At 40.0% G+C, this 10,527-nt stretch overlaps 1 protein-coding gene across 1 annotated transcript; it reads left to right on the plus strand.

Annotated features, from left to right (window-relative positions):
* Positions 1-1,270: 1,270 nt before the first annotated feature.
* Positions 1,271-10,093, plus strand: PDZRN4 (PDZ domain containing ring finger 4; the record flags this gene model as incomplete). The annotated part of the gene is made up of 2 exons (XM_010138355.1): positions 1,271-1,387; positions 8,064-10,093. Coding segments are annotated over 2 exons (1,644 nt in total), but the record flags the coding sequence as incomplete, so codon positions are not given.
* Between the last annotated feature and the right edge of the window lie 434 nt (positions 10,094-10,527).

Consider the following 10,527-nt stretch of genomic DNA (forward strand, 5'->3'; position numbering starts at 1 on the left):
GCTTGACTCGACTTGGCAGGGCAGGGTGTAGCAGCAGTAAGCTGAGCATTGTATATCACTGGCTCTGTTGCTGGTTTTACTATTGTTTTCTCTCTCTTTGTGGCATTCCAGTAAATTCTCCTTATCTTAACCCCCTTGGTTTTACCTTTCATTTTCCTCCCCTGTCCTGGAGGTAGCAGCAAGAGAGCATCTGTGTGGTGTTTAGTTGCCGACTGGGTTCAGACTTGGACAGACATGAGTAGTTCGTACTCTTGCAATAGTCTAATGCTGAGACTTTTATCTTTTAGCATCTTTTTGTCACCTTCTTCCTCTGGTTCCTTCACTATCAAAAAACCAATATGTTTTCTTCTGCTATGATCTCATCATCATAATAGCCAGGAGTGCCACTGACCTGTATTTTCCCTTTCAATGCAATGTGCTATCTGAACAGGGTTTACAGATACAAATGATTGTGTGCACACATGGGCACAATGAACAAAGTGGGAAGAATAGCTTTTTAGACCAGGAGTGCCTGTTTTATCAGTTTAGAAAGATGCAAAAGGTGCAAAGTGGGTGTGGGAAGAGGATGTACTCACATGACAGAAAACATAGCATCCTCTCCTGTCCTTTTGCAACACTGTCTCCACCAAATTTCTAAGAATTATATTATGCTCGGGGGGAAAACCGTCAGTCAGATAACCCTTGCTTCCAGGCACACCACAAGAACAAAAATAACCTCCCTTCAAGTCACAGCATCTTTCTGTCACCCTCCTCTGTTTGTTTGTTTACCTGGAAGATCAATGGGAAAATAGCGACAGAAACACAGCATAAGGTTTCTATTGAGGTGGGGACAGCAGGGCACAGCGCTGGGGCAGAGGTCATTAGAGGAAAAAGCCTGGTTGCCTCCTGGCCCTATTAGTAACATTGGTGCTCTTTCTGCACAGGGGCTCTCAGCGGTAATGAATATGACAGCTTTGGGATTATGTGCTGCGCCTTTCATACCTTTTGAAAGGAAATAGCGTCTGTGCTGTGCAGTCTCCTTCATTATGAGAGAAAATCAGTCATACTGTTTCAAGAAAGGATAAAAGGCATTAGAGTCTCAGTTTTTTAATCTTTCTTTTTCTTCTTCTCTTTTTGAGAATTGAACTCCTACCGCCTGGCTTTCTGAAGAGAATAATAAGAACTAGTAATAAGGATAATAAGAACTAGTCGAGCGCTGCCATTTGGGTTTACCCTGTTTTAGCATGTGTCCTTGCTAACATAATATAATGTACTAATGTATTCTTTGCAGCTGGAGGAAGGGTGGCTGGATGATGACAGGAATGAATTCTTAGAGGAGTTAAACTTGGAAATGTTGGAAGAGCAGCATAACGAAGCAATGCAGTACACAGCCAACGAGGTGGAGCAGGTAGGACTGCTACTAAACACATCATTTGGAATTTTGCTATGTATACTTTTTTTTTTTTAGAAAGAATGAAATGGTACGCTGTAAAACAGAGTCAAAGGCTTTGATAGAATTCTGTCTCTAAAATGCTGTGAACTCCACCACGCTGTAGTTAAGGAAAAGGAAACCGATAGATGCTTAGGCCAATATGACAAGTTAGCAAATAATTTAGGAAGCTGTGATAAGTGCAGATTTCTCATTTTTCTCTGAACTCTGACAATAATATTGCTTTTCTTCTTTCATTCTGAAGTGTTTGGGGTTTATGTTGCTATATTTTGTGTCAAGGGATTTTTTAATGGACTCTATCACTGTAGCACTTGGAGCTCCGAGCTGGGAGAGTTGCCCCTCTTGTTATATGCATGCAAGTTTGAGCCAGCCCTTGCACCAGAAAGCTTGCAAAACAAGATGGAAGAGGTGTTTCAAATAAACAACAGGTGTTTTGGTAATACAAGTGTATTTTTCTAATACTGACAGCGCACAGCTCGGCATTTGTTTTGTTAATGGAGACAAATAAGTATATTGTTAGCATAAAAACAGCTTGCTGCTATCCCGACTTTTACCTGCCCATATGTGCTGTAAGCAGTGTGACCGTGTCCAAGGTGTGTGTGCACCCCCAGCCATACAGTTTCATCAAGGGATGGGCCTGCTTAGTTGTGCTTCATTGTGGATGGCATAAGTGACCTTATCTACTCCTGAATCAGATGATCTGTCAGCATGCACGCCTGTGTGGAGCCAAAGAAATAAAATCTGACTTCATTTCCTGGCCTCTGCGTATATGCAGCTGGGGAGAAACTGGTTTTGAACCTACATAAATTTGTGACTTGCAATTTTTTCCCCTATTCTGAATTGCTCAAAAGCAGAGCCTGGGGCATTTTTCTTTGAAATGAAGAGAGGGAGAAATGCTGTGATAGCCTTCCTAATTCTGGAACCAGCAAAGTTACTTGGCTAACAAGAGACCTGACTTGGTCCACACTGGGGGCCTGAATGTGCATCTAGCCTGTTTCCTCCTCACCTCCCCTCCAGCCTTGAAGCTGGGCTATTGACTAGGTGATAGCTCCTATTAAAACTAGTCACGGTACATAAATATTCATTGGGACAGAGGCACTGACAGAATAATTAAGTCAATTATCTGCAATGTGATAGATCAGATTACAAATCCTTGATATTATAAGCGTTTAGTTATTTACACAAAGTGGAGTAACTCCAGACTCAGAGGTGAAGGGAGCCTTGCAACAGGATTTATAGTGGTCTTTTTGTTAAGACCCTCAGTTTCCTGGGTTAAATATGCTAACTACTAGCTACTTTGAACTGATATTTGGCATCTTGTTTATTTTTTGACGACAGATTTTATCTTTGATAACAAAAGATTTCCTGACAGAAAGAGCACTTGTTCTTGACATGCATTTTTGCACAAACCCCCACTTCTGATAGAAATTTTTGAGCAGGTCTGTCTGCAAACCCCTGCTAACCGCTCACACGACATGTAGGGACCTCTGAAATCACTATTGTGACTTTCCATTCCCAAGTTCTTGTCAAGCTTTGGGTTTTTCACTGAATTTGGGTTGCAGATAGTGTTAATTATTGAACAGGGCTCTTTTGTGAAGTCATTTCACAGAACCTGTTGGGGTCGTTTATTCCCCACTGGGATCTTATACTAAGGATAATTTTTTTTCCCCTGTTGAGATTTTATATTACTGTAGAAGAGAGCTACACTTGAAAAAATCATAGTCACTTGTGCTCTGTCGGCATCTGACATTGGGTTGCTTGAAGTAATTCTAGGACAGCCAGACATTTCTTTGCCCTTCTGATGAGTAATTGAATCAACCAAATGCAGCTTAGTGTGTAATGGGGCGTCAGTAATTTGTGACAGCTGCTGTCTCTCTAGACTCTAGGTAGTGAGTCATCAAGTCAGAAAACTGGTTCCTTACTCCTTGTTAGGCTGAGAAACCTAGCATTTTCCTGAGGTGAATCACTTAATCCGTCGGAGCAATGAAACCACTCTGGCTGCAGCTGCCAGTGGCCAAGCCGAGTGGAGATTTCTGACCAACACCAGCCTTGATTTTTTTGTGAACTGAAACATAGACCTCTGGCTTCATGAATGTTGCAAGCTGCAGTAATGAGTACACACTCTAGCAGAATGTCCTTCCAAATACAAGTCTGTTTTACAGAATGTCATTTTGACATTTAGTTTGAGCTGGTATGGTCATGAATCTGGTATGGTTTGTAGTAGAAGAATCAAGTAGATTACAATCAAGGTTTGTAATCAAGAATCAAGTGTGTCTTTTCAGTATATTTTTGAGCCACTCTATAGAACACAATCAAGAATTTTAACTTCTCTGTATAAAATAGTCCAATAAACCTCAAGGAAAGATCTAATTCTCCATTTTTTATAACTCTCTGTATTCCTTCCCCTTTACAACATCACAATTCATTCTGCAGCAGAGATAACTTTCAGAAGAATACCATACATTTGCCATGCAGAAATTCTTATCAGTATCATGGTATATATCAAAACCTATTAAGAGGAGAAAGAATTGGATAAAAAATAAATAGTTCAGGTTCATTCAAAGCTGAAATGCAATGAAAATATCTGGGGGAAATTTTTTTGAGAGAGGCCTGTTTTAAAAGAACAACCTTGTTTGCAGAAGAGCATTTTCCCTTTTAGAGCACCAGTGAAATTAATCCAAATCTTCCCTCATGGCTGGAGTACCTCATGGTTAGCCTGCCACTGGAGATTCCTCTCTCTGTGGTCACTCTCCCTCTCACTGTTAGGGACTGACCTAACACAGAGAGCACAGCGGCTACGTTTATTAAAACCTTCAAGTAAATCTCACTACATTCAAATGTTGGTAGCAGTCTGGGGTTTGAGTCCCAATATACATCATAAATTGTAAATAGAGATTAGAACAGTGCCTGAATTCCTCCAAGATTAGCCATTTTATAGGCATCAGTGCTTGCTGGAGCTGAAATGCAGAATCTTTTGAGGTTCATTTATTGCTTGATTGTACACACTTCCAGATTCATCTTCTCATTATCTGAGTTCTCACTGCAAAGCTGAGGCCTAAGGAGCCCTTTGGTATTTCAAACAGAAGTAATTGTAGAAGAGATTGACAACAATTTGTTTGAAAATAAACACTTTGTTTGGAATAGATAATAGATAACACTGACAATTGGAGACTCTCTCTTTTTCAGGAGGGACTTAACCTGGAATTAGGCTTGCTACCTTTCAAAGTAAAATTAGAATAATCTCATGTTGTAAAAGACTGCTCAGTCTGCACATACTTAGGAGCTCTGGCGAGCATGACAAATCCAGGACAGAAATGCCAGGGGCTACCTTACTTAAGTCACAGTGGATTTATTAAAAAATATATCTCAAAAACATGCAGTACAATAAATATGTGTATTACTTTCTTAATTGAACTAGCTGCAAGTATCCACATACTGGGGAAAGGTTTAACATGATATGGATGTCTGCTTTAGGCTGAGAAGATATGATTGTACAGACACTTGTTCTTCCTAACAGGAAGGAGAGCCCAAAGTGACTACCTGACATTTAGTTGCTTGTACCGTAGACACTTATATTTGGTCAGGTCAATCCCATCATCTGATTTCTGTTAGTCTGGAAAGAATCTGATGTTTTCTTTGTTTACATCTTTTGCATGTGTGTTTTCTTTATGGATAGTGTAACTTGAGTAGATGGCAGTGTATTATGTTCACGCAGTCTAAAGCAAGTGGAGGCTGAAGGAGCAAAGTTTAAATTGTTAGTAAAAGCGATGTGGAAAATAAGAGGCACTAATTGAGAAAGTGTTGATTGCATGGGCCTGAACTGTAAAGTCTGTTTCCAACACCTATACAAATAGATGCATTATAGGATTTTTTTCAGAACTGCTCAAATATATTCTTTGATGATATGGCACCATCCTGAAATCAGAGAAAGCATCATATAGCTCAGCTCCTGTAAGCTGTATAACTGTGCCTAGGCATTATGGATAATGCACTCTCTTTAGGGGGTTAAGATGGGTTTAGTCACATGGATACAAGTTGTGCTGTGTCACTCACCCTCAGGGTCAAAGAGCAGATCCTGGCCCTCTTCATTTCCGAGTGTTAATGGAGTCCTGCACACAAATTCCTGGCTGTTCTGGAGCACAGCCCTCCTGGTGCCTGGTGGAGCTGTTGTTCCTTGTGACAGTATAAAAATGTTTTCAGAGCAGTGAGAAACATGAATTGCACAGTGCAGTGGCCAGGGTTCAGTGTAGGTGATCCAGGCTGGAGTCACTTTTCTGCTGAGAGGCTTGGGGGCAGAGGAGCTCAGTACAAGCTGGAGCAGCTCCAGAACAGGTGAGAAAAGAGACCAGAATAGCTTATGTAGTGGCACTGACCTGGAGAAGGTAAACTAGAAAAATACAAAATTAAACCTGTATCTCCAGTATTCCTGGTGAATATCGTGGCCACTTGGCTGGCTGAGGGGCTCTTCTGTCTGGTTATTCTTGGTTTCCATGAAGAAGTCTGTAGACATTGGCTTTTTTTCTGTGTAAAATACGACATTTTGGAACTCTTCAAAAACAGGTGATGTGGAAAAACATTGCATAGCCACCACTTCTCCTGAAGCTACTCCGGAAAATGGGACTGAAGCGTTGCAGCCACTTAGGAAAATTACAACAAGAACCTTTAATAAGACCATTTCCAGTATACTTCATATACCTTCGCAGCAAGGCATAAGCTGAGGAAAGAAAGAGTAGATAAATGATAATTATAGAACAATTCCACAATACTTAGTTATTTAGGGTGTTATTAGTACTATTCTTCATATTAATTCTTCCTGTGACAAGAAGATACCCTTGTTTTTTAAGCAGATAAGTAGAAAGTTCTGAGAGGATCTCAAAAGGGGGAAATGCGAATGAATTTTTAATACTTGCAGAATTTTCATGAAAGTTTGCCTTTGTCCCTTGCAGTTTCAAAATCTAGTTTCTAGAAAATCCAGACCCTACAACATCAAGAAACATTGAATCTTTGCATGATCTCTTGAATAACACTGAATACATTCTGTCCCATCATCTTTAAATTCAAGGAGAGAGTTTCTTTCCATTTGGGGAGAGTGAGAGAGAGTAATTGGCACATTGCTGATACGGTTGCCAAAGCTACATGAGAATTATGTTTGTTGTGTATTTTGTTATCAACTTCACGTTGTATGTGCAAAAGGATGAGCATAAAATGTATGCTACAATTTTAAAGAGATTTTCTTTGCAGAAATTCTTTTCAGAGATTTCTTTTTGGAAATTTTTAACTGGTCTGTCATAGACACTGAATTCTCTTGTTGTTGTGTTTCTTTCTATATTTATTTTATTCCACTCTTACATTGCATTTGAGGGATGGAGGTTATTTTTGTTTTTCTGAGACTAGGCCATTTTTTTTTCCTAACAACTGAAGAAAGTAAACCAGATGAAGGGTGTGTGATCATAAGGTACACATGAAGAAAGGAGAAAGTATGAGACAGGAGACACTTTTTCATCCTATTTTACTGTCTGTCAAAGTAGACAAAAAAGGAATTATGACAGTGGCCTCTTTGGGTTTGTTTCATTTCAGTAGACACACGGTATCTTTTCCCTCCCTTGATTATTACTACCATTATACCTAATTATGCAATTATGCCTCCTAAAAAGAGAAGCGGCATTTGGTTGGTACTATGTACACTTAGATATTTGGCAAACAGGCCGTATATATCTCACTCTCTGTGATTCTTTGCTTATCCAGTTTGAAAAATAAAAAGTATCTGTCTCCTCTGAGAGGTATTTTCTCACATTCTTTGAGAATATAAATAGGTTGAGAATACAAATAGGTTAGGTACAATGAATGGAATGTGAATTTAAAAACAACAGCCTAGAAGTTTGACATTATGCCCATGGTGAGCACTCAGTGTTGTTCCACACTTAATGGTAAAAGGCTGTTTTTATTCCTAAGGTACATAAAGTCTAACTTGGGAACAAAAATGGTCTCCAGGGATGCAACAGAGAGAGGCCTACTTGAGCAAAAGTCTAGGATTCAAAATGAATAGATTTTTAGCAAAAAGACTGCTGAAAACAGGGACGTATGGAGAGTGTAGTGGGACAAGCTAGCCCTCTGCAGTGTTCAACCCTGCCCATCAACAAGGAGTTCGCTGGTTAAAAAACCCAAAAAACAGTAGCCTTTCTGCACCCTCTTAGACTGTACTAGTCATCGTTTGATTGGCTGCTTGCTTTATTTTTTTGAAGTCGTACTGGTACTGAAACTTTTTCACAAGTTCAGGATCTCAGCTTCACCAGTCTCTGGCCATCATCCAGAATCAAAAACAGTGCACCATCTGGTGACCATTATCTTTAAGCACTGCAAAGAAATGGCTTAGCCAGAGAGGGAAATATTTCTTTCTAGACTTCAGAAGATATGTCATAGTTCTGTAATTCATCTACTCCACTCGGTATGGCCACCACAGCAGGACTCTCAGAAATGTTTAAAAGCTATGAACAATAGTAGGACTGCTGTTTAGTGATCTGTTTTAATTTGGCTTACATCAGATCCCAGCTGTTTAAGCAAAATAGAGCTGGAAAATATTCTCATGTAATATGATCTGCATATGATAATCATTTTGGTTTGCTCATTTTTTTAGCCAAAGAAACATGAAGAGGAGGATGGCACTACAGACACTGCAACCTCATCATCCAACAATCATGAGAAGGACAGCGGGGTGGGACCTACTGATGAAAGTCTGCGTAACGATGAGAGCTCAGAGCAAGAAAATGCACCTGAGGAGCAGAACAGCGCTACCCTGCAGAGGAAACGGGAGCTAGGCCACAGCCAAGATACATTAGGAAGTGTTGAGCTCCAGTGTAATGAAAGCTTTGTGTCTGGGGAATACATTGAATCTGATTTCGTAGGAAACCCAGAGGAGGAATGTGAAAGGTTTCGGCAGCTGTTGGAACTAAAGTGCAAGATTCGAAACCATGGGGACTATGACCTGTATTACTCGAGCAGCATGATAGAATGCAACAGAAGAGAGCAAGATGGAGTGGAGCATGAGCTGCAGCTACTCAATGAGGAACTGAGGAACATTGAACTCGAATGTCAGAATATTATGCAAGCTAACCGGCTCCAAAAGGTGCGAGATCAGTACGGAGACATTTGGACTTTGCATGACGAAGGGTTCAGGAATTATAACACCAGCATAGATGTACAAAGAGGCAAACTAGATGACATTATAGAGCACCCTGAGAAGTCTGACAAGGACAGCTCCAGTGCCTACAACACAGCTGAAAGTTGCAGGAGCACTCCGCTGACAGTGGAGAGATCCCCTGATAACTCTCTCCAGAGGATGATCAGCATAACCAACAGGAAAAACCTGAGAAGCACAATTGTGGCTAATCAGTCATCCTCAGGGCAAAGCAACAGGGAAGCAACCTCAGCCAAAATGAAGCCCACTGAGCAAAACAGTGCTGCTGAGAATGCAGCGCTGGCATCAGAAAGCGGCAAATTTGCAGACCAGGAAAAGCAGAGCAGCGAGCACATTCCCTACCTGTCACCATATCACAGCTCTTCTTACAGGTATGGGAATATACCTGCTCATGCCAAGCATTATCAAAGCTATATGCAACTGATCCAGCAGAAGTCTGCTGTGGAGTATGCCCAAAGCCAACTCAGCCTGGTGAGCATGTGCAAAGACTCACAGAAGTGTGCAGAGCCCAAGATGGAATGGAAAGTGAAAATAAGAAGTGATGGGACAAGGTACATCACAAAGAGACCAGTTCGAGACAGAATCCTGAAGGAACGTGCCTTAAAAATTAAAGAGGAGCGCAGTGGGATGACGACAGATGATGATACGATGAGTGAGATGAAGATGGGTCGGTACTGGAGCAAAGAAGAGCGGAAGCAGCATTTGGTGCGAGCTAAAGAGCAGAGAAAGCGGCGGGAGTTCATGATGAGGAGCAGGCTGGAATGTCTTAAGGAAAGTCCACAGAGTGGCAGCGAGGGCAAAAAGGAAATTAACATTATTGAACTGAGTCACAAAAAGATGATGAAAAAGAGAAACAAGAAAATCTTGGACAACTGGATGACAATCCAAGAACTGATGACACATGGTGCTAAATCTCCAGATGGCACAAGAGTGCACAATGCCTTTTTATCAGTTACTACTGTATGAACACAACTTCTTTCAGAGAGTATACTACCAGTTTAGGTAGAGTACGATTGCCTCGTTCAATGTGGCATTTTTATATATTTTGTGACTGTTTATAGTTTGGCCTTTTTTGTAAGCAAAATTAACTGGTAATTTTTCATTTGTTTTTCATATAATGGTACCTTCTTTATCTGGCAGTTTTTCTTTATCCTGTGATATATTCATATTATTCATTTGTAGAAAAACAAAAAGAAAAAGAAAAGGAAAACAAAAAAAGTCGAGAAGCCAATCAATTTCGTAACCTAATACATATCCTGTAAGTTAATATCTGGATTTATTTCTCTGGTTTTCTTTTTTCTACTTTAATAACAATACAATACCAAACCAAAATGCTTTATACCATATCCTTGGCTTAACAAGTTTTAAAATTTTACATCTTAGATTGCATCTGTTTATAAATCATATGCCACATCCCATCATATAGATAAGAATGACATTTTCCCAACTACACAATGTACAGTTCATTTAATCTGTAAATTGCAATTGTATTTGTCCAAGTAAAGTGTAGGTGGGCAATTCTCCTGTGTTATGTAGTGGCATTGGTCATGTAGCTGGGCAGTATGTGATAATTGTGAAGATGAAAGAGAAATAAATTATTGCTTATCTTTAAGAAAAAAAAAGTCAAGAGTTCTTTGATTTAAACTGACCACTTGCCTTTAAAGAACAAGTTATAATATTTACAGCATTAGAGATTTCAGGAACACAGGATGCAATTCCATAGACTAGTTCTTATGAATTAGCTTTTCATTTTGCAGAACATGTAGGACTGAGTGGGTCTCTCTGCCTTTTTCTTACCTGCTATTATTTGATTCATTGATATATTACTGTGTTGTATGCTGTCAGGTAACTACTGTGCGTCCTTTCCCTGGCTGAGCTTGCCTGTTGTTGGACACACAAAACA

This window comes from Buceros rhinoceros, unplaced genomic scaffold (assembly GCF_000710305.1).
Source record: "Buceros rhinoceros silvestris isolate BGI_N320 unplaced genomic scaffold, ASM71030v1 scaffold5776, whole genome shotgun sequence".
In the NCBI taxonomy this organism is placed as follows: Eukaryota; Metazoa; Chordata; class Aves; order Bucerotiformes; family Bucerotidae; genus Buceros; species Buceros rhinoceros.